General features: G+C 38.0%; 1 protein-coding gene across 2 annotated transcripts; it reads right to left on the bottom strand.

The window, feature by feature from the left end:
- Positions 1 to 1426: 1426 nt before the first annotated feature.
- NBN (nibrin) lies at positions 1427 to 27033 on the bottom strand. Of its 2 annotated transcripts, XM_080381848.1 has the most exons (16): positions 26652 to 27033; positions 24946 to 25079; positions 23688 to 23833; positions 22159 to 22318; positions 21633 to 21736; positions 16936 to 17053; positions 16478 to 16668; positions 15320 to 15420; positions 13022 to 13163; positions 12357 to 12617; positions 11610 to 12081; positions 9739 to 9810; positions 8570 to 8725; positions 5974 to 6087; positions 4916 to 4965; positions 1427 to 1622 (listed from the first exon to the last, which is right to left on the bottom strand). In XM_080381848.1, the coding sequence occupies exons 1-16, from the start codon at positions 26680 to 26682 to the stop codon at positions 1592 to 1594; spliced, it is 2283 nt and encodes a 760-aa protein (XP_080237974.1). In that variant the 5' UTR covers positions 26683 to 27033; the 3' UTR covers positions 1427 to 1591. The 2 variants fall into 2 exon arrangements, with proteins under 2 accessions (XP_080237974.1, XP_080237975.1); XM_080381849.1 differs by lacking the exon at positions 26652 to 27033 and having other exon boundaries at positions 22159 to 22313.
- Positions 27034 to 27941: the final 908 nt, after the last annotated feature.

Raw genomic sequence — 27941 nt, 5'->3', positions numbered from 1 at the left:
CCCTTCTGATTCTCTTACCCCACGCCGCTGGCGAGGAGCAAGTGAGCAGCTGCAGGGGGCTTAGCTGCCTACTGAGGTTAGCCTACAACAGTATGTTTTGTAAACGGAAGGAAACATCGGGTCAAGTTAATTTAATAGTTCCAGGGGTAATGCAAATACTGGTGTAGTTTATTGGATGTTCAGGCTCCCAAGATTTGGATCACGTAATCACATCCTTTATCATCTACCTCAGAAACTTCAGTAACAGAAGGCTCAAACCAGTGAGCAAACAAGCATGCTTCCCCTGATGTTTGGAGCTCTAACTTATGACAATATTAGGCTAAAATGGAAGGCTTCAGTATTACAAACAGGATTTGTTACATGAATTTGGAATTATAATTCAAGGCATGGGTAAGGGGTAGAGGTTTAAATGACTAAGCTTCTTTTTTAATGCAAATATAACTTCATGTTCAAATAGCAAAAGGCTTACATACTGATCTACAGGCTTCTCATCAAGCAAACAGCAGACAAAGCTGAATTAGAAACCAAACCTATCAACTATTAGATACCCTCAAGTTGGACCCAAAACAGGAACATACACTGGATACATACCTTCAGCCAAGTGCTGAGGCTGGGTTTTTTTGTCAGCACTACTGTAGAAATCCCCAAAATGCCCTCCCATCTCGACAGCACACAGCCTGTGAAAGACTACAAAGAAATCTGAAGATGACGCTGGAAATGCTGACACAGAGAAGACATTTCATACAAGATCTATAAAGAAACCTCCATGTTTGTCTGGGGGGTGCTTCCCTTAGTCATGTGGTAGATGAGTCCACTGGTTTGCAAAGGAATGGAAATATGCAGAGAAAGAAACTGCACTTGCCTCTCCCTCCAATTTCAAGGAACAAAATTTAAAATGCTTATTGCTGCTGTAAAATTTTTTAGTATCTTTTCTGAGTTTGTAGGAGTGTTTCTAGTCTAACTTTAGGCTGTTCAAACAAATTTTGAAGACGTAATAGGGCAAAATCACTGAATTTTAGAATTTAAACATCTTTCAAATCTGCTGTCACACAAAATTGGTGGCACTAAAAACAATTTGATGTTACTAACTTCAAAAATAGAAAGAAGCTTGACCTTATCAATATTAAATACTTGTTTCCACAGACACAAATTTAAGTTTTGTCTAACTTATTTATGAAGTCTTCAGAAACCACCACCTCAAGACAAAATTGACAATATGCAAAAATCTAATTAACAAAGCCCTTCTGAAAAGAAAAAAGTGTGATGCTAACTTCCTTTTTTTTCCTAAAATACTACTGATAAGGAAACACTAGAAATCAACAGCCCAAAATGAAATCTTAAGTATCTATGGTATTTTACTGAGCATTACTCTGAAGCAAGTAACGTGAAGGTCTTGAAAACGTGCAATCTGTTAAGTACCACGCAGTGAACAAAACTTTTCTTTTTCTTTAATAAAGCCAAGACTTAAAAACAAGTCTTACAATAACAGATAGCTCAAATAGTCATATGTAGGTATGTATTACACACTGTAACAGCAAACCTAAAGAACAGAAAAGACTGCTTGAAAATCACTGTAAATTCAGGTCACAATTCATCTTCTCCTTTTCACATTAGGATCATATCTGCAACAAAAAAGAAAATTTGTCACAAATAATTAAAACTTAATGATATTCAAAGTTAACAATGTGATGCAAATAGCTTTATTATATATTTGTAACAAGGGATTAGTCGGCGTTCAGTCCCTTCCCTGACTGCACTTCTATAATTAACTACAGTTGCTACAATTTGACTGAAGGACGCACAAGCCAGAGCCTGTGCATGAACTACAGCTAGCCTTTACTAAAATCTTCACTGATTTCCTAGCTACTTAAAATCTTTACAGTTGAGACATCAACAAGTTTCCCCAACCCTTTAATGTCCCAACATTAAGTGCCTTACTAAAGAAAACAAACCAAGCAACCAAACAAAAAACTGCCAAAATAAAAATTAAGAAGGGGAGGGAAGGGAAAGGGCTACCATATATTCACAGCAATGTATATTTGGGCACAACTCAATCAGACAAAACCCTTCTGCTGCTTACTGCTCCCACACAAAAACAGTTCCTTGCCTTATCTTCTCTTTTATACAGCTTCTGATTGATTTTTACTAATTTAGATCTACTTTCTGGATATACTGGTCACCCGATTTACTGCAGTATGTTTACAGTTTGCCTCTGTTTGACACTGCTATCCCTTAGCCTTCTCTTTCTCTCCATTTGGGCTTTATTTCCCAAAATCCTGCATACCTTCTTTGGAATTTTGATGTATTTTGTATTCATGCATGAATAACGTACAGACACAACTGAATGATCAGGCAGTTTTACTTCCACTAATTCTGCTCTCATTCATCAAGATTTTTTTTTGCTTAGACAGGAAAATGTGATAACTTGTGAGCCAAATTACATCACTACATAACTAGAAAGGTATTAGAAGTCACTGCTGTTGCTATACAACTCGGACCAGCAGAAATGAAATGTGTACCCTTTGAAAGAAATGCTCTATTATTAAATGTTAATTAACAGAGCAAGCTGTTAATGCAGTAGGATTTTCTGAATGGCTCATACACATGTTGACATGCAGTATTGTGTTTCTTTGATAGTGATTTGGATAAAGACATCTTTCTTCACCATACTTATTTTTCTACCTAAATGCACTATTTTTAGTATTAGTCAAATGCATGGCAGGTGATAAGTCAAACAGTGGTGGCTTTTTCACATAAAAACTGAGAAAATAATGAAATCTTTGCTAAATATGAGATCCTTATATTAAATCTCAAAGCATTTATTTGAATTTATTGCTATAGCATTGTAACACATCAGCTGTAACATTTAAATATGTCCTGGACACCAAATCCGGGGGGGGGGGGACGACGGGGGGGGGAACAGCAGAGAGAAGTAGATAGGAGAAGGGGGTGATATGTGATGGACTGCCTTCAGGACTTCAACCCTGTCTGTGATGGGAGATGCTGACACCGACAGTCATGAACATCTTTTCATAACCTCCCCCACCTCACCTCCAGCCATTTTCCATGTTAAATGAAGCCTGGATGTTGTTTTCCAGACAGAAAGAAATCAAACAACATTATCAGAGAAAGGAAACTATGCAGTGCCCGTGGCCTGAAATGGAAAAAGGACTACAGAGATTTCACTACTGTGGAGTGAATGCACAAAGAAACAAAAGACCTTGCTGGAACAGGGAGTGAAGGATACAAAGGGCTATTAACGAACATAACCCATTTATCTGTAGTCCTAGCAGATAGTACGATATGCCTTCCCTTCCTCCTCCATCTCTGTAAGTACTCAGCAGCAGCTGAGGGCACAGCTTTTCTTCCTAGCTCATCTCTACCTTGGAGTACTGCATGACTCTAATGGCACCTTCAAATGCAATTTTCATGGGAAACTGTAACTGTTACCATTAGCATTATGGCAAGTAGTTTTACTCAGGATTAAGGACAAAATTAGAAGTAGGTTACAAACTGCTGAACACTAAACTGCCTGTTTTAATAGTTTTCACTATGGAAACTTTTCTAAGTACAACTGTCCTAAACAATAGTTGAGAGTTGAGATAACAAGTTTTCTAAGCATGAATGCATACAAATTATCTAAGTTGCCACTGCTGTGTTTTGAAAGGCTAAAATTAATCAAGATATTTTGAACCAGTTAATACGCCAGCACAGCAATCAAGCTGCATCATGTTTTTATAAATGTCTTCATAACTGATATATATTTAAGGGCTGTATGGCAGATGTAAAAACTGGATAAAGTAGCAAGCTTGGCTTAGAAATCTATTTGATTAGAGAGTGGTGAAAAATCATTAAATTAGGATTACAATTGAAAGTAACTGGACAGGAAATCAACTGACTAGAATGAATCCCTCTTTCAAAAAAGAGATTAGGGAAAGCAGTAGACAACTGAAGTGAGGGTTATTAAAAGAAAAATGCTGAAACAGAGCTTGTTTTAGAGGCAAATGCAATGAGTTATGGCAAAGAGCAGTGGTAAACAACAAAGGTGAACCTGGACCTACCAAAGAAATATCTCAAACTCCCGTGACATAAGCCCTGATTAAGACAGAATTAATCACTCTACTACACAATCAAGAGCATAGAATGATCAGTGTAAAAATGCCTCCTCTCAGTCTGAAAAATGGAAAGATGGTAAGGCACTGAGGGAGTTTCTAACAAAAAAAAACCCCAGGCACAAGCTCTTTCATTGCGAATGAATGGTTTGAAAGCAGCTTAAGGTCTCAAAGGGATATGGGGGCCATACTAAAGGATTTATTTAGTTTTGTGGGGGTTTAATTTTTATTTTTGTTTTAAATTCTAAGAATCATTACTTCAAAGATTAAAAAAAAAAAAAAAAAGCAAGCAGTCCTGCCAATCACTTTCTCACAGCTGTTGTTTAGCTCCCTCAAGTGACAGGGATAGATAAGTGCTATGGCCAAAATGAAAAAGTGGCAGACCTATCACCTTCTGCTTCGCAGTTCAGATGACTGACTACGTTACAAGATCAAAACCTTCATTAGGCTCTAGTTAATGCTAATGGTGAAAAGCCTGACCCGGGAATCTCTTTCAGCCTCTGTGAACAATCAAGTTTGCGCATATCAGCCAGGAAATAGCAACATTTTTGTTTGAGAATATTCTTATTAAAAAACTATAGCAAGTCTGAATGAAATTCAAAGCTTCAGGTATAAAAAAAAAATTGAGTTGTTGAGTCATTGTGGCTATATTCCATACATGGGAATACATGAGATTTTGAAAAGAACAGTCAAAGCAGTCTTTTACAGAATTGGAATTTGTAAAAAAAAAAAAAAAAAAAAAAAAAAAAAAAGATGTGATGCAAAAAATACACATTTTCTAAGTACAAACATAAAACTCTTACCTAAAGAGATCATCAGCAAGTGATTCTTCTCTTGCACGTCGGTTCTGTTCCTGAGAAAAGATGTTTACTCAGTATTTGACATTAAGGATGAAGCTAATGAACAAACTATATAGAAGAAAAACGTATTCCTGCACTAACACAGATTTTCCTGAAGAAATGTTTTCTCTAAGTACTCCATTCAGTGCATATTCACATTAGGTAATATATTTCACTACTCAAGTTTGGCTACTGCTAACAACTCATTGAACAGAGTTGTTCATGCAAGATAGCAATTTTGGTCAGAAATATGTTTGGGGTTTTTTTTAAGCATCATTAGAGAAACAGGGAAATTTTTATCTGGTTATTGGTGCATAAAGGGAATTTCAACCAGCATTATCTATACGCAGGGGTTAAAAACAAAGGACAATCAAAAGTGTTGATGTACGGAGACCTCAGTCAGACTATGGAAGCAGAATACATATCATGAGAATACATCAGCAAGTATCTTTAAACAAACTATTGGAAAATGAAAGTGCTAGAAAGCTGCTATGATAAAATATGGGTTTTTTTAAAAACTTTTACACACAAAAGGTCAAGATTTTTACAAAAGAAAAAACACTGAATTTATTCTTACTAATATATCTTCGGTATGCTCCCAACAGAATTTTACTCGGGTATTTTCGTATCAAGAGTGCTGTATAACAATTTGAACATAGTGAACCATACAGAAGCTCTTTCTAGCTCCCTGTCATAATTTTAGAAGTCACGAGTTTCCATAATGCTTATTTTGCTTATTAAAAAAAATTTCTAAATTACTGATTTTTGCTTTGAATCAGTATTTCTGATAACATGAGTGTCAAATGTAAAATGAATTCAAATAATCAGCAAAAAGATGAGTCTTACCACTGACCTTTGACTTTCAGTAACTTTTCTAATGTATATGATCCTATGAGCATGTGCACAGCTCATTGGCTGAGGTTTTATTTCAAGAATAAAATTCTGAAGTATTTCACAGTTTGGTATGACCACTTAAGTCAGTCAAGTTTTTGTTTGATCATCTTCAAGTAGTAATTCCTTACCTCCATTTCTTGCCTTAACCAGTCTTCGAGTTCAGAATTCTTTTTAGCATGGTGAGCAATCAAATCTAACCCTCCAATAATATATGGAAGTTGTCCTGCCCCTGGATAAGCTACCTGTTTGGACAATAAATTATTACAATTACAATGCAAGGCAAGCACACTGCAAGTAGAAGGTCTGTTTTAATATATTCAGAAAGTCTATTCAGATATCACAGAAGTCAGTCAGTCTTCCTTTGCATAACATTTAATTAGAGATCATATTTCAGAGTCTGAAGTGAAAAAGCATTTACAGAAAGCTATTCACTCCCTTGTTTTACCAACAGAAAAACAAAAGCTGACAAGTTACATATCCTAAATAAAGCTGATAGTACATTAAAGAAGTTTGAAAACATCAGAAATTGATTTTTACCAACCGATTCTATTTTATTGTCAGAATAAATAAGCATCTATTGCAAAATAGTAGAAAAGGAAACACTATCAGAAATGTAACGTTATCTAAAAATGAGAACATACCACCAGAAAACTGGAAGTTGCATTGACTCACGCTCTACATAATGTTTTACTGAAATGCATTTCTAGTAATCTTATACCATTTTTTTTATTATTGTTAATATCAGCTGAAGTGGTATTTTTACACTGAACACAGAATCTTCCTGAAATTATCTTCGGTACCCAAGCAAGTAATAATCTTACTTTTGTAAGATACTACATTTAGTTCCGTTTAGAAATCCAGGATTTATTAGATAAAATGCAAGACACTGAATCAGCATATACTTTATATGCAGGTTTTTGGAGAAGTCAAATTGCTAGCATTGTGGAGGTACAACCGGGAGTTATGGTAGGCATCACTTAATGACTGATTCCAAGTAACAGCTTGGAATAGAGAGTACAAGTACCTTAATAATCTAGCACAAGGTAAGCCTTCGTCAGCCTGGTACTGCTTCAGTCAATTAGCAAAATACTTGTTAACAGTGTAATATGGTATTTAAAGGGTTTCCTTCTGCAGTTACTATACATTTAAAAATTCTTATATAAAATATGTCATAGAAGGGGTTGGGTTGGAAGGGACCTTAAAGATCATCTAGTCACACCCCCCTGCCATGGGCAGGGACACCTTCCACCAGACCATGTTGCTCAAAGCCCCATCCAGCCTGGCCTGGAGCACTGCCAGGGATGGGGCATCCACAGCTGCTCTGGGCAACCCCTGCCAGGGGCTCACCGCCCTCAGTCAAGAATTTCTTCCTAATACCTCATCTAAATCCACCCTCTTTCAGTTCAAAGCCGTTATCTCTTGTCACTACATGTCCTCAGAAAATGTCCCTCTCCAGCTTTCCCGTAGGCCCCCTTTAGGTACTAGAAGGCCGCTATAAGGTCTCCCTGGAGCCTCCTCAGGGCTGAGCAACCCCAGCTCTCCCAGCCTGTTCTCACAGGAGAGGGGCTCCAGCCTTTTGATCACCTTTGTGGCCCTCCTCTGGACTCAATCCAGTAGGTCCATGTCCTTCTGATGTTGGGGGCCCCAGAGCTGAATGCTCCAGGTGGGGTCTCATGAGAGTGGAGTAGAGGGGCAGAATCACCTCCCTCAGCCTGCTGGTCATGTTTCTTTTGATGCAGCCCAGGATATGGTTGGCTTTCTGGGCTGCAAGCGCACACTGCTGGTTCATGTTGAGCTTCTCATCCACCAACACCCCCAGGTCTTTGTCCTCAGGGCTGCTCCCAAAACATTCTCCACCCAGCCTGTACCATGCTTGGGATTGCCTCGACCCAGATACAGGACCTTGCACTTGGCCTTGCTGAACTTCATGAGGTTCACAAGGGCACACCTCTTAAGCCTGTCAAGGTCCCTCTGGATGGCATCACTTCGCTCCAGCGTGCTGCTCACACCACAGCTTGGTGTCATTGGCAAAATCACTCAGGGTGCGCTCAATCCCAGTGTCCATGACACCAACAAAGATGTCAAAAGGAGTGCCGGTCCCAGCACCAACCCCTGAGGAATAGCACTCGTCACTGGTCTCCACTCAGATGCCAAGCTGTTGACCACTCTGAGTGAGACCATCCAGCCAATTCCTTATCCAAGTGGTCCATCCATCAAATCCATGTCTCTCCAGTTCTAAACTGGATGGTCTCAATTCCTTAGATGGTCTCAAACCCGACCTTCTCCTATAGGAAGTGGCTCTTCCATTCTCCCAGTCCCTGCCCTTGCCTTCTGCGACTTGGGCGGTGTGGCTGGAACACTTGTTGGTGAAGACTGAGGTGAAAATGCCACTGAGTACCCTCAGCCTTCTCCATGTCCCAGGTAACCAGGTCTCCCTATTTCCTTCCAGAGAGGGCCCACATTTTCACCAACACACCTATAAGAAGCTTTTCGTGTTGCCCTTCACGTCCCTGGCCAGACTTAATTCTGTCAGAGCTTCAGCCATCCTAACCAGGTCCCTGGCTGCTTAGACAATTTCTCTATATTCCTCCCAGGCTACCTGTCCTTGCTTCTACCCTCCGTAGGTTGACTGTACTTCTACAGTCTTGAAGCAATACTTAGTAGTATTTTTAGACACTACTTTTAAATAGTGTCATCTTGTGACCATTTCAAATACACACTAACCTTTTTGAACTTTTTGAAATTTTTCTTTCCCCCGTAGCTGGTATTTCCAGTAAACTGACTGTTGTGTCTTGGATGGCTGACAACCAACGATCTGAACTCAGTCAACAGAAGTCTGCTAGGAAGATTGCTGGAGTCATCTTGCAGTTCATTGTGGTTCTTATGTGGGAAGAACAAGGAAGGAGCACTTCAAGTGTGTAACAGACATACTGAATATCTAACAGTATAAACTTTAGAGAAAGAAATTACCATGAGCACAGCTGAGGCAGAAGTTAGGATTACAAAAGGGTGAGAGGAAGCACTAGCAGTACTAGAGGCCAAGAAAATAGAAGTACTTCTCAGCCTCCTTACAGAATACCAACAGAGCTGGGAGCTCAGTAGATTTTTTTTCTCTCTTATTTACATCTGTTGAAAAGACCAGCTCATTAAGAAATGCAGTAATAATAAGGAAGTCAATGTACCTCATTTCATCAGGATTTTAATTTTTTTTTTTCAATATAGCTAATATCTAAGAATTACTTATTCTTCCTCTCACCTTGTCTCCTACCTGGACTAATTTAATCAAGTGTACTTACTCTAACGGAAACTCCAGCTAACTCCATGGAAGAAAAAGTTGGATGTCTCCAGGTCAATTCTAGCCTACAGATTTACCATTCAGGCCAACTTTAGGGCTGTAAGCTGGATCTGATCAATGAAGCAACGTTTTCTTGTACATAAGAATGCTCATATGCCAGCAAGTCTACGTGCACACTTTGCTGCTTGGGGCTAGATCTACACGGATTAAAAAGGAAGTCTGGGTACAAAACAACGTCGCAAGTAATGTTAAACTATCTTCGTGAACAGCTCCAGCCCAGATATTGTATAGTTGTTTGTAGCAAAATATAAACTGAACGTCCCTTAATGTGAGCTGTCCCTGCACTCGGTATACCTGCACAGCATTCCTGCCATTACAAAAGCATGCAATGAGCTACAGTTCACTGTCTTTTCACAGTCAGTAAGCTAAACTGTACTAATCAAATTTACACGTGATTTTAAGGAGCACAATCTTCAGAACATCCTTTATGCTGAAATATGATCCACAAAAACTATGTTCTTAAAAGCAAAATTTTGATGCATTTTATTAATGCTTCTCAAAGTTCACTGTTCAAACTAACAATTAACTGGTTTCTTACCAAGACTTGCGACTCCTGCTTGATGTCACTTTTCATTTCTGAAGTTAGAACTGATCCAAGTTCCTCTTCATTCTATTTGATTAGAAATTATTTCAAATGTAACACTGAAATTAAATGCAAATGTAATTACATAAAATTGTTTTCTATTTTCAGTGGAATAAGAATTTTCAAATCTATACAAATATTTAGACAGAAAAGAAACTGCACTGTACATTTAAATTTTTATGATTTTATGTACACTGTAACAAATGATGGGGGTTTTTTCTACTAAAAAAATCACTATTATTTTCTCACTTTTTTTTTTCCTTATACCAGTAGCCAGTATTGTCCATGTGTACAATCTTCAGAGTCCTGCCGTGTTCTGGAAAACACTGTAAAAACTTTTGAATATAAAAAGTAGCATTTTCAATTTTGTATGCTAAGTGTACATGTCTGCAGGAAGGAAATTTCACTACTAGGACAAGAAAGTATTCTGCAGATTGCTTTCCTCCTGTAGTTTAAAACCAGATTTGCCTTTCACAGATTATTTTCAACGGTAAAAAAAAAATCAGATCAGTTTTAAGCAACCTGTAGATTTTGAGTCACTCATATTCTCTGTCTTGCCAGATACATGAGGCGCATCTATACTTGAAGAAAACAGGCAACATAAATATGCCTGTGGAGCTTTATCATGAAATCTCCTTCCTATTCCACTGGAAATACAATTTATGAGAACAAAGTACGTCATTATTAAACTATTAGAAGACTTTCTGTCAGCAAAAATCTTTTAAGTGCACATCTGAAAAAATAACAATTTAGTTATACATAAGAATTTGTTTTCCCTCATGATCCTGACAAGAAGTTAGACTAGAAAAACTTCCCAGGCCACAACAAAATTCGAAAGACTATTCCAAGCAGCCATTTCAGTCTCTCAGTACAGTCAGACCAAACGGAAAATACCTCCTCTCTGATAGGATGCAGAGCAAGAAATAAAGATTCTCTACAACTGTAAGATTTAATTGGTTTTTTTAAAATTTGCCTGTTATTAACACACAAAAACCCAGCACTATAATGAAGTTCAAAATTCACACTTTGCCAGAAGCAAGCTCTAGTAAAGTATCGAGAGAAGAGTGTTAAGCTGGACTGAGCTAAGGATGCACAGAAAATTACTAATTATCATGTGATTCAAGGTATCTTGCAAATCCCAACTACTCACACATACATTCAAACTGATTCTCAGAAACAAAATCAGAGAAATAAACAAGAAAATTAATCACAGGCTGTATTTTGGTTTGGAGTTTTTGTTTGTCTGGGTTTGGGTGGTTTGTTTTTGTTTTTTTAAGAGGACATTAGTGATTTGAATTGCCTCATACAGGAATTTTAATAATCTTTCACGTGACATCTAGAGATTCTGACTTGAAAGATGCTGGACACTACTGTGGCGTTCAACAGAAGAGGTCAACTAAAGGTCTCTTCAGAAAATTCATTACATAAAGGTAAGTATTATTTTAGTATAAATATCAGCATTATAATTAACACAATAACATACAATTTGAGAGGTTTTTCTTGGACCTGGGGTATATTCTGCTGTTCTATCCACAGTACTTAGGCAAAAAGAGAGGAAAACTCAGAATACAAGCAGCTTTCAGTTCACAAAGAAACAACGTCCTGAAGAATGAAAAACATTTAGATAGGCGTAACACTTCAACGTTCATGTGTAGCAGATACATCATGTCAATTTTTACTTCAGAGTTATTTGGGATGCTTAAGCAAACAAATTTTACAAAGCTACTTTCTGTATGCAGGCAGCCTCATTCTTAAAGAAACTACCTAAATTCTTCCACCACAGTTGTAAATTTCAGTATTAGGTACATGAGAAGAATATGGCTTACCAGTATTTTATTATCTTGCCTCTGCTTTAAATTTACTTCTTGAATCCTGCCTCCTTTGGCTTCCAAACATTTTTTTTTCCGTGCGTTTCCTTGAGCTTCCTGGTCGTGATCTACCGTTTGATCTTCCCAGTCTAGATCTCTGCTTCCGAACACAATTTCTAGTGCCTCTGTATCTTCAGATAAATCACTGAACTCCTTTCTCTTCTTTGGTGCATGCTTTTCACTAGAAGCAGTTTTAGTGTCTCTTTTATCGCTTGTTAGTTTGCCATTTTCCCTCATGAGCTCTACACCTGTGTCTTCTAACGCAAAATTTGGGTTTCGATCCAGGATGTTATTTTCCTTTTGATGCTGTTCTGCTTCACTGTTCCCCACTGATGAAGCTGTGGGTTCAGTGCACTTGGAAACAAGCAATGACCTTTCCTCCAGTTTTGCTAGTTTGGGTTCAGATGTTTGTTCTTCTTCATCTCTTTCCCTTAGCCAGAAAGTAATTAGAAAAGAAATTAGAAAAGCATTTTTGAATATGACTAGCGTCATCCACAACAGCTTCCCAGGGTTTTAGTGGCTGCATTGTGAAATTCGAACATAAGAGCCCTTGAAAAAAAGCTTGCCATTCCAGGAAGCTGATCTAAAAATTACATTTTTAAGTACGTTTAGAATTAAATGTACACGCCTTGAGTTAAAATTATTTTTCAGAAACAACACCAACAGAACAACAAGGTAAATAATGTCAAGAGCATTTCAACATACCTTTTTCTAGCTACCTGGAAGTAATTTGTAATTACATTAGACTGGTGATGTGAAGCACACTCACTAGGTTTATTAGCTTCTGAAATTTTAGATGGTGAGACAGGATGACTTTGACTAAATCCTGATGTTCTGTTTACTCTAGCCACCGATGTTCCTGCATTTGCACTGCCACTTGTGGTAGGGTTTCTCTTTACAGCAGTTACGTCTTGGAAAGCCATTTTGCCCCATCTATCCATCTGGGGAGTATCCTCTATCATCATACTACATTAGAGAGAAAAAAAGTGAAAACACAAGAAGTTACCACAGAGATACACCGTAGAGTACCACTTTTTAAATTGAACATACTTATAAAAAATATAGGTGTACTTAAACTGTAAAATCTGCTACGATAAATACAGTTTTGTAATTGTGGAATGCCAGTCAAACAGTCAAATCAGATATGCAGCATCTACATTTGTATCCAAGAGTCACGTAAGTCCTAACGTGATGCTTTCTACCACTCAAAAGCAGAACTCCTCTCACTGCAGACAAGTTGCAGCAGTTTAGTTAAGTGCCATTTCTAACAATCTATCTCTTTGCCCATGGCAATGATAGAGCTCCTCTGCCACAAAAGATTGCTTTATTTGCAACTATTAGCTTAGAAACTATTTCCATGAATACTTTACCATGTCTGCTTTTCTGTTTCTGTGTCAGCTAAATATACTGTGCTGTTATCTGCAGCAGGTGGCATTATGGTTTCATCCACAGCCAAGCTCTGGGAAATGGCTCTCCTTGCAACAGCTGGTGCAGGAATACCTTTAGTTACAGCTGCAAGATCAACACATAAGAATGAAAAGGTTAGTATCAAATCTGTGTTTCTTTGCAAGTGTTGTCACACATCAGTAACTGATCAGGTGAGATTTTTGTAAAATGGCCTTAAAGCCATTTTAATAAAACTATTAAGCAGATTTACTAAAAAAACCTGAAAGAAACAGTTCTAAAGGGCCATATTCTGGGGTTCAGTTTCAGTCAAATATTCCACTGAAGTCAGTCATGGAATTTTGCTTAAATAAAATGAAGTATAATCGGAAATCATATATTAATATGGACATAATGTAATTAATAAGCCATGCAACAAGTTTTTTGCAAAACCGTCAAGAGCACAAAATTCCTCACATTTACAGCTTTACGATGGTATCTAACATGATTATTATACAGAATACAGAACCAATATTTGAAATAAAAAAAACTTTAGAATAAATGTCTTCTACAGCCGATTTCCCCTAATGTCTATAGTCAGGGGATTGCCTTAAAACATCCTTTGCTGCTTTCTATTTAGTTACTCTCAGTATTTCTCTGTAAAACAGAAAGAAGTGCATATACAACATTTATTTATATTCTTTCCTTTCACGTGTCCTTGTTTCACACATTTCTTCTCCAAGTCAAAAGATAATAACATCTACTATTTTAACATGCCTCATCATGCTTATAGATACATTTTTTAATTACTACTCATCGCTCAGCCCTTTTACATTTTTCCTGCATCTTGTTACGATTGAGACTAAGGTAACAGTATTACCCTTTCAGATGACCCATTCTATATACATTCATTCATTTTTTCCTACCAAGAACAACATATAGACACACCTAGCAACTACATCTTTTGTATTCATTGCTATTCATTGTTCTGAGACAAGATCAGAGGAAGTAATCTTGTTTACAATCCCTTTGATTTGAACACTTACATGGAAGGTTTTTTTAAGTCCCAAAAAATATTTGCTAAGAGGGAACAAATGCTAAACTCTAAACACAGCTATCCTTAAAAGCCTGACATATAGTACATTCACACAATTCAATCAGACAACTTAATTTCTATCCAATTGTAACATTCAGACTGGAAACAAGAATCAGCATGTTTGATATATTCAGATGTCTGCAAGGTCAGTATCTTTGTATCTTTAAATTCAATCTGATAATTATTTTGTATTGCTTCCTAAACTAACTGGATAGACAACAGATCATATAGAAGTTATTCATAGAATACCAGTCAACCTAAGTATTTTTCAGAGCTCTGCCAGGACTGCACGTACATCTTTCTCTCTTCAAAATACTTTTTTGAGTAAGTAATGTTCCCATATGTAAAGGCAAATGTATGGGGTTTTTGTTTGACTTTTTTTTTAAATTATAGGATTTGCTACCTGATACAACACTTTGTAGAACAGAATAGAACATAAAATTATACACAGAACTTTGAACATTTTACAGAAACAAAACAGTAACAATTTTGGAAGATACATGAAAAGAGAATTGGAGAAACAAAACCTCTTTCTGTCTCTCAAGCATTTTTGTTAGTACTGCATTAGCAAATACAAATTAAGCTTCAAGTCAAGACTTAGAACGCCCACCCCCAAACTATTACTTTAACAAACATGGCAATCATGTAATTGTTTTTACTTCTTACATTAAGATTATGTTTGATTTTGAACTGTGTGTGGGGCAGATGAATTTTCCTAAAGCAAATCCTTTTTTGAAAAAAAAAAAAAAATCAAACAAAAAAATCAAACAAACCCAAGCTTTTACAAATTAATTCCCTTCCTATTCTTTCACTTTTTAACATTCATCTTTTACCTCCCTGTTACCACAGCTTTTTCATAAAAGATAGAATAGCATGGAGTTCAGACTACCACATATGTATTAATTCAACAAAAATGTGAACTTCAGAAGATTCTTTTAAAGTACCTTTCCTTTACAGACCAATGTACTATATGTCTGCTTTTTACGCTAGTTTTAGATCTGTACTTTTTTAATTATGAGTCTTAGATTTAAATTTTCACTGCAGTTTATTGCCAGACCATTAAAAAAGCATCATTCTACTTTAGTGGTCTTGCAAAGCAAGACGAAAGAACATAAGCAGTTGATGCCCTTTACAAAAAGAAATAACTGCCTCTCTAATGCTATTAACTTATTACTACCCTTCCAATTACCTTTGTTACCAGCATGGTTTTGAGGGTTGCAGAATTTTTCTGTAGACATGAAGATAACTGCCAGTCCAATTTCGGCTTCAGGAATCGCCCTGAGACCCTTGCTGTTAACATAAAAAAATGTAAGAGAGACCGAAAAAATTTGTTTATTAATACAGAATTGGACCTGAATAGGTGAATGGGCACAGATATGACAAACTCCACTCCTCCTTTCAAAAGCCATCAGTCTACACCACAATTTTCAAATACAGTAAATCAGCATAATTATCCATGATTACACCCATGTCCTATACATATGAACTTCCAATTGCCTGCTGCTGTAGCCACTGTCTAGTCCCAGTAATCTGGCTAATGCATCTCTCCCTAGCGGATTTCTGGGCATTTAACCAACTGCGCTCTACCTCTGATTGAAAAGTGTGAATGGAAAAGTGACTTGAAAGATTTCAACACTTATTACAAATCAGTTAAGCACACATACCCCTCTTTTGTACTACTGCCATAAGAAAACCTTGAGTACAGTTCCCTGCATTTAGCAAGAAAATTCAGGGGAACTAGGTTTATGTATCAGGTTAAGGACTGGGATTTTGTTTTCTTTCATTGTTTTAATAACATGAAAATCCTAACATCTATAAAACATGCACTCCACCCTCTCACACAAAACCTACCACCAAAATAAAAACTGATTTTCAAACAGAAGCTACTCTTCAGAAACACTGTATACAAATAATTAAGACAGCAAAGAACCACATGTCCTCAAGATGCCATTTCATCTGTCTTCCATTAAATACATATATTTATTGAAAAAGCATAGATAATATATTCTAAGAATGGAAAATAGATCAATTTTTAACTTGTTTTAATAGAAGAAAAACCACTTGCTGTCTGTAATTTCAAAGCAGCTTCATTACAGTAACTTTTTATAGAATTGGATCCTCTGCAAAACAAAAGAAGAAAACACAAACCCCATCAAATCCTCACAGAACTGCCAAGTCCTTTTTTCCCTGCTTCAAGAAATTTTAGTTACAAAATACTTAAAAGCAATGAAGAAAATACCCTCTTTATAAGCATCCTACTGCTTCAGTATGCATGCAAACACCATGACCAAATCTCTGCAGAAATTCTGAAATTACCCTACTGCTGTACAAGAGACCAATGCTGCACCTTTGCAAGACAGTCAGAATGGAATCAGTCCAGTTTCTCAAGGAGTCAGATCCTGGGATCTGAGAGTCTGTCAACCCCACATCAACAACACAAACTTCTGGAGAAACTAGTGAAGATGTTTCTTTTCTTCCTTCTGTCATTAGCTTTGCTTCCCCGCCTCCAAGAATAACCACTGGACCCAGTTTCTTGTGCTAAAGAGAATGCAAAAAAAAAATGTATCTTAAAATACAGTCAGTTTGTAAGTATCAGCATAATGAACTACCAGCATAATGCTTATCACTGACGTACTAATGCAGATGTGATGTATTCTGTTTCTCCCCCTGTATAGGCCACTGTATTTTAACAACAGAAACACAAAGAAATCCTTCTTTCCTGATGAACCCAGAATGAGTGTGAATTCAAAGAGAACCTGTGCCTAGCTAGCCCTCCAATATTTCTGCAATGTAAAGCCTGATTACCTGCTTGGCAGTTAGAAATACAAAAGTTTTTCCACTGAATATTTTTTTCCTTTCATGATGCTCAGATAAATCCAGTTGTTCAGTGCCAATGGAAGGCTCATCAACTGGAGGATAAAAGCTGCAAGAACAGAAAACTAAAGTTACAAAATTCAGATTTACCCATCAGTACTCGCTCATATTCCTTTCCATTTTAGAGTAAAGCTCTAAAGTTAAAATACTGCATTGCTCTGTTAAAACTATTTATATAAATATTTTTTTCAAGAGATTGTTAAGAAGAAACAGAGCCTCTAATTTCTCAACATCTAAGTTACGACCAAGAATTCTACTTTGACTAAGAGGACAAGACTTTTAGGAATGCATTCGACCTATCCACTCCACTTTAAGTATCTGCTGTACACTGTACACATATCTGTATTTTCCACTAACAATACTGACAAATGTGACTGCGACTTTCTGCACTTAACTCGAGCTAACAAGTAAAACTCCACACAAAATTAGTCATCTTGCTCCCTCTACCCTTGAGGTGCAGACAGCCACCCCCTCCTTCTCTTCTACTGGATCAAGAAACTGTGTACCACTACAGTAGATGACAGCCTACTAACATGACAGAAAATAAGTAGACTTTTCTTGCTGGTGGGCTAGAGAACTGAACTGATTCACACTGCAGGCAGATTCTCAATTGTCTTCTCCAATACAAGAAAAGTGATCACAAATTCAGCTGGGGAACAGACAGGGCAAAAGCAGAATTCTCCCCTGAAGCTCTCATTTTTGTCACGGCCTGTGATCTCTGCTCCAGTTAATGATGGCATGCCCCCATCATAAAAAGCCTCTAGAGTTAAGACAAGCACGTGACTGATAATTTCCGGACAGTATTTACAGAATCTTTAAGCCACAAATTCACTACTACAACAGTTCTGATAGAACAAGGTGCACACTAGAAAGAAGGGAAAACATAGGTCAATTTAAAATCTATACTATACTACATCTGTACCCAAACAGCAGTTTGTGTACTTACTCTTGCTGATCACAGAGCTACTTATCTTTATTCTGACTGCTGATTATACATCCTTCTCATACTACTATGCAGGGAAAAAAAAGATGCTGAAACACACTCCCAAAATCTACTTCAACAGAATAATAAATTACATATATAGAGACATAAATACACTTGGATTTTTTTCTCATTTATGCAAAGATTAGCAGATTCTAAGCAAGAAACATACTCCACAAAATACTGAAATATTGTTATTTAAGACCATTTTACCAGACTTTTACCATCTGTAAACATATAAAAATTCTTCAGACACTGTGAATGTTCACACACTTATAACTGAACGCAAGAATAAGCATATAAATTTTCTATTGCATTCACCTGTAATTCAATCATGATAAGCTAAAATGTACTATACAAGCACACTTCATTTTAAGCAATCTTTGTTCTTTTGTGTTCTTCATAATCAGTTCCTGAAGCTTTACATACACAATGGAAATTAACCAGCCTGCAACTATCAGGTTTTGAAAAACTAGGATTTGATAAGTTTCAGCAACCTATTCAAGTCTGTTTATAAAAATACTGTTGCATTGAAATAGACATGCTGAAGTGTACTAACTGCAAGAAATAGGGCAACTCAGATTTTAGTTACTAGACCAGAAGACTTCTGATACTGAGTCCCATAAAGACAGTTATTAACCTAAGATAAATACAGGGGGCAGTCATCTTTAAAGACCAAAGGATGAGTAAAAAGGGAAAACCCGCAGTTTCCATTACTTTGGAACTGGACTACAGTTTCTCTATAAACACATTTCAAACCTCCGTTTTTATTTCAAACCTCTGTTTTTTAATTTCAGCAGGAAGCTTCAACTGATCATCTCTTCAAAGAAAACTTTGACTTGACTTTGAAACTCTTACCCAATGCTGATCTAAGCTCAAAAGGCAACATAAGTCTTCTTCCATCTTAGGATTCTGAAGTGCTCCTTGTACTCTCCCCCTATAAGCTCTGAACAGTAACACGATTATCCAGAAAAGACCTTCTACAGTCTTGAATCCTTCAATAAATAAATTTTGACTCTTGATGAGTTTCTGTTAAAGGCTCATTTATTTTCCTACTTTTTCAAAGCCCTGCACTACTTACACTGGACTGGTGTAATAAAACACGTTATTTCCTACAGAGCTGCACTTATGCAGCCATTAGTGAAATCTCTGGTTATTGTTCTTCCTTGCATAGGTCATCAGAGTACCAGAACACTGGAGTAATACATTTCACCATAAAAAGCCTCAAGTAAGAAGCCCCACATTCATACATGAACTGCAGGTTTGCAATTCTGTGAAGCCTTAGTGTAAACAAAAAGAAGTTTTAATTTTTTTTAACTTTAAGATTTTATTTCCCTAAAACTTTTTGGGATCAGCTCTACAGTAGTAATGAAGATTAATTAACAATGTCACCCTGTATTACCGCATTGATATACATTTCTTATTTCATAAGTATTCAAACTAGTATTGCCCCAAGTTTAGTGTCTTGCGCATGTAGCAGCTCAGGTCATCTCTAGCTACAATGCACAATGTAGAGATTCCCTGTGAAAGTTAAAACCATTTTTGGAAATTGAATGCAAACAGCTGCTAAGTAAATTTTCAGAATCTTCTCACAAGCTACATCTTAAAATACCACCTATTTAAAATACTGTAATTATTTTAAATATAGATCTATTACACCAGCTGTTCCATTTAGCTTGATGCAGAACTCTCTCTTTGAAAGCTACATCATGCATATACTGCTAATGTCACTAACATTTAGTCAGCTCAATTCCTCCAAGAATCTTAATAGTTAGCAAAAATATTTGAGGGAAACATATCCATCTGGTTTTATTTTAGAGAGCACTTAATAGCTCAGTTATACTGTCACTCCTGTATCAAAAGAAATGGACAAACATGTACCCTAGTCTCAGGAGCCCAAGGCACTGTCTGCTTGTTAACAGACAGTAACAGCAGTCTTACAGCTAGGCAATGTTAGACCAAGCAAACTTCTGACTGTACAACCAATTGTTAGCACCTCTAATAAAAAAAACAAAACCCAAAAAACTGCCAGAAAACCTTCACACACCCTTATAAAACAATGTAGAAGTAGAAAGAAAAGTTACACTCCGTGAAGAATCCTCTCTTCCAAAACTGAAGACCCAACGAGTTTTAAGCCACTCACAGGTGACCGATTTGACTATTATATAAACCCCTGCAAACATAAAACAGCATCTAGAAACTAAAGACTAGTTGCTACCAATTGCTCCAGATTGGCACCTGTATTGTTCTAACAACATATTGTCACATTCTGCAAAATACATTTTACCACCTATCAAGTGCAGCTTATTGCTAATCCTCTACAGCTCTGTTTCCATTACTGTGTGTGCACCATTGAGGTTTGTTTAGATGCCCTTTTCCTTCCAGCCCTGTTCTTCAAACTACACTGTTTGTAGTTTGTAGATACCAATGACTATCATCAGACCTCCTAAAGAAAATAAATTGCTATATTCTAACATGGATGGATGGACAAGTATCTTGTACATATGTAAAACCAATAGTGACTTGATTCTTCTTCACCACTTATTCTCCCCTACTCAAATGTCTGGTGTTCAACATCCACCTGGTTGTTGGATGTTGAAACATCCATGCAGAAAACAATACATGCAGAACAATCATAGTGTCTTAAATGCATCTGAAGTAATTTCACAAATTTTTCTCATTGTACACTGACATTAGAAGTTCAACATGTTATTTTTCAAATGCCAAGTACTATTACAATTTCCTTTCATTGTGTATTTCATTTCACAGTATCTTCCAAAGCAAACAAAGAAAAGAAGCGATTAAAAAAACTACAGGTACCCACACAGTTTACCTTTTAAAAAGACAGAATGGATATTTCTCACCTGCATTAATCAAAAATCAAAATAATAATTAAAAAGCCCACCCAAAAAACAAAACACAACTGTCTCCCGTTTCAGGTAAAAATCGTAGCAATACAGGCTCAGATGGAACTCTTGTATACAAAAATGGGCCTATTTTATACTTTTCTACATAGAGAAAATAACCAAAAGGGCTATTCTACAGTACTTAATTGAAAAAGGAATTCTTACTTTGGAACAAGTTAATTTAGCCATGAAAACAATGAGTATTTTATTCTCACATAGGGAAGACCAATGCACATTAATTAATTAATCTTACTTCATCTCTTAACAGATAAATTAACCACCCCTGCTATTTCAGGGAATTCAATGGTAAGCCTAACTCTATTTTAACCAAAGTTTACAGTAAACTCAGTAACTAACTGCATACTAGGAAAAAATGTCTACATAATTAAATACGCTTGATATAATTTCTTCAATAAATTTTTAATTTTCTTTATTTTTATGCATCAATTCCCAAAAGAGTTTAAAGGTTGCTTCAAACATATCAACAAAACAAGTTCCTACTTAGAACTAGTAACATCTCTAAGCATACAGTCAATTCCAAGAGCTCATTTTATAACTCTTGGAGACAAGAGCAAGAAAATTGCCTGAATATTAACACATGTGCCATATTAAGCATTCTTCCACAAATAAAGTTACTGTAAATCACACATTTCGTCAAATATGATCAGATAAACATGTAGGTTTTCAATAATCTAACTCCCTTAAATTTAATTATGTGACAATGAAAACATGACACTTACCTTTCATGATTTGGCAACTGTTGCCTGGACTGAACAGCTTTGATGAATTCAACAAAAAACTCTGGTTTTAAAATTGGTCGACCACAAATTAAAGCACATATAGTCTGAAAGGACAAAAAAATGCTTATTTACTATATCGAAAAAGTTCAGCTAGAATATGGTTCAAATGACATTAGCCTTTTAAGATCTGAGATATGGAAAACATCACACAAACAAATAAAACAGTACTGTATTTTGCTACTGAAAACCAGGATTGTTTTGCTTCTAACAACCTAGCTTTTAATTGCGGTCTTGTCCAAAGTTATGAAAATGTACAAGGCAACTGATGAAAATCAGCAAGTCTTCAAAACTGGCTTTTTTCATTTTATTTCCCTCCAACCTCCCATCAACACATAACCTCTTTCTAAACTTGGACGAGCTAACTTCATAGCTTTGTAGAAGAAAATCTTGAGCAGGTCTAGAATTTAATTTGCTTTTGTGGGAAAACTGCAAAGCAATACTATCAATATGCAAAAGCTCAACCTACCTTAACAGTGACTTTTACTGAAACCATTACAAGGTGAGTACAGTCTTTTGTCCATTCATTCACTACAAGGCCTCCAAGCTGCTGGATGGCTCGATGTAAAGCACTTTTCTGAGCTAAATCTAAACATGAGGAGCAGACAACCAAAGGTTCATATTCTACTCTGCAAAGAACAAGAGAATTGCTGTAGTTATTTCAACCAATCATTACGATGAACAAAGCTGACTTAACTATCACGTTTGTGTCTCAGGGAAACCTGAGGAAAGAAAACCAAAACCAAACAAAAAACCACACACACAAAAACACCCATACTCTTACCCAGATCAAAGACTATGTTTTAAAGTTTCCTGAAGAAAGTAAATACTGATTTTTATTCCAAAAAAGTAATAACATTTTGACTTAATGTCTGAAATACTTCTAAGGACTTTTGGGTCTTTCACAGACATCACATAGAATTCGTGCTTCAAAAAAACACAGGGAATATCAGATGAAATTGAGTGTGTTCTTCCAAAGGCAGAAGTATGCTTAATAGAATAGTTCATAAACAGATTAATACTGAAAAAAATTCTAAAAGCTGTAGAATGCAAATTCAAGCAACTTTTTCCTAACATTGCCATTACTCTTGACCATAAGCTTATTTGTATTTGTAGATCTTCCACATAGAATTACAGCATATCAAATTCCAGGATTTGATTCGGTTTAGTTTACAAAGCAGAAAGAAATTTAAATTATCTTTCCAGTACAACAGTCATGATGTATCTGGTCTCATGGCATGATTCTTGTACCATATTTCAGGTACATATTCAGGTTTATCTAAAATACCAAAAATAATTTATTGTCATAAGTGGAGGGAGATGCATTTTTTTCTGTCAAAAAATACCAGCAGCAGTGACAAAACTGAGTCACATTTTAAGGAACAAAGCCAACCTCTGGTGGCTTTAACACTGATTTTAATGGTCATCAGAATTTGTTCTATTTACCCACAACTTAACTTCAAGGAGTGCTTCCTATATGCAAACATAGCCCTGGCTACAAAGTTACATTTGAAAAGTTAGCAAATTGGGTTCACTACAAAGAATGCACGCATATGTCACAGCAACAAGCATTCAGCATGTCAGTTCTTCTCTTGTTACATTATCAACAGTGAACGAGGGCTCAGACAAGCTCTCTCCCTACCCTAAACTTTGTTTAGAACTATTTGTTTCAGGATGTTTTTCTTTGCCTAAGATGGCCTCACTGCACATGTATGAGTACAAACATTCACTGTACATGATACAACATCTTCCAAAATGCCAATGCTTTACTATGAATAATTTTAGTTTCTCAGTGTCAAAATAAATTATATTATAAAATTAAGTAATGGAAAACCATTGCAGAAGCAGGTGGTATGGAACACAGGCAAAATACTGCTCACCTCCTTTGCTTTCTAAAATCATCACTGCTGTATTGCTTGATGAGTTGTATGATGTGCTAAAATACTCTTTTTTAAAACTGCAATTTTCTACTTTGCATTTTATAATCAAAGCACTTACCTAAACTTGCTCTCAAAGACTCCAAAGTTGATTCTGTCACCAGACTGCAAAGACACTGAACTGCCATCGAGTTTTGATCCATTAACAAAGGTACCATACTTAGATGTATCTGTTACTGTTAATACAGGGACTGAGAGAGATTGGCTCTGAAAATAAACATAAATAGCCATTATAGTTTATCAGAATGAAATAATTTTACTAGAAAGAGGTTACTACCATTGGGGATCAAAGCACTAGATAAATAAGAAAAAGCTCATAAAATACTATCTTAAATAAACACTTTGTACAATGAGATTGCCTACACATAATTATTCACCTTCTGGTTTTCACCTGTGAAGAAATAAGAGAAAACATACATATTTTTAGCTTCAGAACATCTGTGCTTCTTACATTCAGTCCTTATGGAGGCTGTGCAAGGCCCAAAGCCTCTGCTAGTGCAACTTAGCAAGGCTCTGAGATTCATTATTGATGCTTTCACCTTCCATTAAGCCTTGGCATAGGTGCTCAAGTCACTTTCCTTCACTTCCTTCCACGAACACTGCTAGTCTTCCACAAGTTGCAGGGCATGGTGACACCAGCACATCTTGAGAAGAGATTATACTTTCATATTTCCCAAAAGGATCACAAGCCAACGAGAACACTGTCAGCTTGTTCTCATGAAATTTTGCCAAATAGTTATACGCTATTTGCAGTATTAAAAAGACAAATACATAAAATGTATTTAATGTCAAACATTATACACAGTTACACAAATGAAATTCCTGCTGACCAGCTTCAAAATGTCCATAAACATTGTAACATGTAAACGAGAGTAAACTGCTGCTTACTAATTCTCCTTGGGCATTTTTATTTTCAGTCCCCTAAGCAAATACAGAATTCATGATATGGAACGAAACACGAACTAAGCCTGCAGTAAGACAACTGAAGTGCTTCCCAGAACCAAGATCTAAAACTTGTCTAGATAATAAAATTTAACTGCATCATTTTCCTGCTGTGATTCTTTTAATACAAATTCCTAGTGAATCTTTACTCTGGGATAAAAGGGAGCTTGGACTAGTAGAATTATGCCACTAAATTTCTCAACACAGGCAAGCAACGCCGAGGAAAAAAAATAAAAGTAAAGATTAAGGAAAGACAGGTGATCTGCGGTTCTATTCCAAGCTGCAATCAGTGAGCGCAAAATGAGAGTATGTATGGTCATGGCAGACTGAATTATCCACACAGTACATTGATATGCAGTAAAATGCTAGCCACTTACAGGGGTTGTTTCAGGACGATTTACTGTCAGAACTGCATGACTTCGACTGATGGACTGGTCATCCTGAATTAAAATTGCACAGTTTTTGCGTCCAATAATATATTCCGTACCACTTAAAAGCCGGTATGGCTCTCCTGAAAATAAACAAGAGACAGAAAAATACCAATTTACAAAAAACTCCAAAATACCCAAACTACTTAGGAAACATTCAGAAGTTTGTAATATATCTAAAACTCAACTTTGTCATGCATCATTTATTAGTCTGACTAGAATTAGGCATTTAGTTTATAGACAAAATGTCTTTCTTCCCCTCTCCCTCCCTTTGTCCATTAAAAAAGGATACATTTTATGATAAGCAAAGCAGTTACGAAAGTGGCAACGCACTTTTTTTTCCAAGGACAATATACTTTTACTATTACTTCTTAACTTCTCTCTTGTATTATTTCTTGAAGATTGTTACATATAGAAAAAGAAGAAAAAAATAATTACAATGTAAGATAACCTTCCCAAAACACAAGTTCTCAGGGTGCTGAAATTTTCTGAAGATATGCTATTTACACAACTTACTAAGAGGTTCAGAGGAAAATGTCCTGCTAACAAATGTAAGAAGTTCTGCAATGTAAATCAGAATGATACTTGGTAAGTTCAGTCTCTGACCTATGCTTTAGCTCATTCTTGGTATCTCTCATCTAGACCATGTGGTGGCTTCTCAGTGGATGGCTTGACTACATCTGGTCAAGAGAACTAGAAATGTTTCTTGATGAAAATGATATCTACAGATTAAATCCTAGTTCTCAGCCCTGGGCAAATAACTTTCCAAATATAAACTGCACAGAAACAATCATTTTTAATATGATGCTCCCAGTGTTTCAGCTCTTGAGCGAGAGTCTTCCAGGCTGTAAGAGGTAAGTCAGTTCAACAGAATTCAGTAGGTACTGTTGCTACTAGGAGATAAACCAAACACACAATATTAACTCCCAATGAATTAGGAAATAAAAGGCAGATGCAGTTGTGATAGGACTACTCATTATACAGAAAATATTTAAGTCAAGAAGGAATTTATATATTACACGATACACTGATAACTTCATAATAGGTATCAAAGCTCCTATGGATAAGAAAACTCGATAACGAAACGCACAGTGGCAATTCAGTTTCAAAACTCTGCACCCAATAATCAACACGATGTTTTAAGTTCAACACTTGGCCCTTGAAGCATCAACATAATATTTAGGCATCTTTTCTGAGAGACTCCTGAAGCTCACTTCTGCCTCAGAGCTCAGCTCCTCGGGTACTGTAACGGGGCCCTGCACCCCGCCGGCTGCGGCAGCGCCCCAGGACACCGCAGCGGGGCTCGCAAAGCGAAAAGCCCGATCAAACCTAACAGGAGACCGGGTCTGCGGCGCCCACGGGAGAAACGGCGCCCCAGGTGCGGCCAAGCGCCCAGAACTCGTGTCACCGCCGGGCCACAGCGGGCCCACGCAGCCCTGCCCGGGGAGCACGGCAGGACACCCGGAGGGCCGCACGGGCGGAACCCCGGCACTCGCAGCGAAGGGCCGGGCCGAGGCCCGCCGCCGCCGGACCCCAGCTGGAGCCCAGGGGCCTGCGCTCGCCCCGGGCAGCCGCGCAGGCGCAGGCCGGGGCGGGAAGGACGAGCGGGCCGCGGTGCCAGGCCCGGGCCCGGGCGCAGCCTGCCGCTCCCTCACCTCTTCCCGCGGCGGACACCAGCTTCCACATCCCGGAGGGAGGCCAGGAGCGCCTCAGCGGCAGGAAGCGGGGAGGGCGGCTCGGCCCTGCACCCCCCGGCGAGCCGGGCCGACGCCAGCAAAGGAAGGGAAAGGAAGGAAAAAACCCCGCTCGCTGCCGCGGGGACCGCCGCGTCGCTGCGGGCGAGAGCCGGGCCGAAGTTGCGGCGGCAGGGGAAGGGAGGGGAGCGGAGAGCGCCGGCTGCCGGAGGCGGGCAGCCACTGCAGCTGGGGCCCGGCGCGCAGGCGCGGCGGCCTGGGGCCGCGTGGGGCGGGGGCCTGCCCGGCCTCGGGGAGGTCCCTGGTTTCCCACCAGCCGCGCTTGGCGTCTCCTTCTTTCACCCGTTCTCGGCCTAGGACCACGCTTCGGCACCCCCGGGAGCTGCCGGTTCCCCAGCCCGGTGACAGCTGAGGTCGGGACTGACAGCCCCTGGCCGAACCGAGGGGGGTCCCCAGGCCGCGCGGGCTGGGCGCAGGTGGGGGCCGCAGGTGAGGCTGGGTCGGGCTGGTGAGGCCTGAGGAGCCCCCAGCCCACCCCGGCAGTCGTGTCCCTCTGCCCTAGCCTTCATTAGGCACTAATGCCCCTAACCAAACGCATAGCATGAGGAACAGTAAATGCGACAGAGATTCATCTTATACGTGAAAGCAACTTTTGGATAAAAAGAAGAAATAAACTTCCTAGAATTTTGAGTAAAAGAAAAAACACCTGGGATTTTCAAGGCCATTCAGCAGGTTTCCATCTCGGCTAGCACTGTGCTGTCCTTCAGGAAACCAGCATGTGCATCATTTTTTATAGTTAAAAAGGCACAAAAACATTCCTTTTCTACATGCCACAGATGCTTTAAAACCCTTCCTTCTTTGGAGGGGATGGAAAGGGGCCTGTAGATAAAATAATGAAATTGTAAAGTCCAAAGACTTTCTACTCTGTTACGCTGAATTTTCTGGAAAGGAATAGCAGAGGACAGATATGGAGAAGCCCTATGTGCATGACTCCAGTCACACACATTTGAGGTACGGCTCAAAATACCTGTTTCTCCTTGTGCTACGCAGCTCCCAAGCAGCAGGGTTGTCCACTTGGACTCCCAAGTCAGCTTCCAGTTGCCCACAATTACATGAGCCAACAGTTGGAGAGCAAATGTCTTCCTACTGGGCAATCAGCTTGCTTCTCAAGTGACGAATATGGGTAATTGTTTGCCATTTATCTTTGCAAAACAGTGGAAGCTTTTGGAGGTATGTCTACAGCTAGTTAAG

Source organism: Falco punctatus (assembly GCF_963210335.1).
Source record: "Falco punctatus genome assembly, chromosome: 3".
Taxonomy (NCBI): domain Eukaryota; kingdom Metazoa; phylum Chordata; class Aves; order Falconiformes; family Falconidae; genus Falco; species Falco punctatus.
This window is presented reverse-complemented; position numbering and strand designations above follow the sequence as displayed.

Excerpts from the sequence above, each read along its gene's own strand:
- NBN (XM_080381848.1), bottom strand. The coding sequence starts at position 26,682 with ATGTGGAAGCTGGTGTCCGCCGCGGGAAGAG. Across the intron at positions 13,164-15,319 it reads AAACCATGCTGGTAACAAAG|CTGTAACTAAAGGTATTCCT; the intron begins GTAATTGGAAGG and ends TTGATCTTGCAG. Across the intron at positions 12,082-12,356 it reads TTCCAGGTAGCTAGAAAAAG|GGAAAGAGATGAAGAAGAAC; the intron begins GTATGTTGAAAT and ends TTTCTGGCTAAG.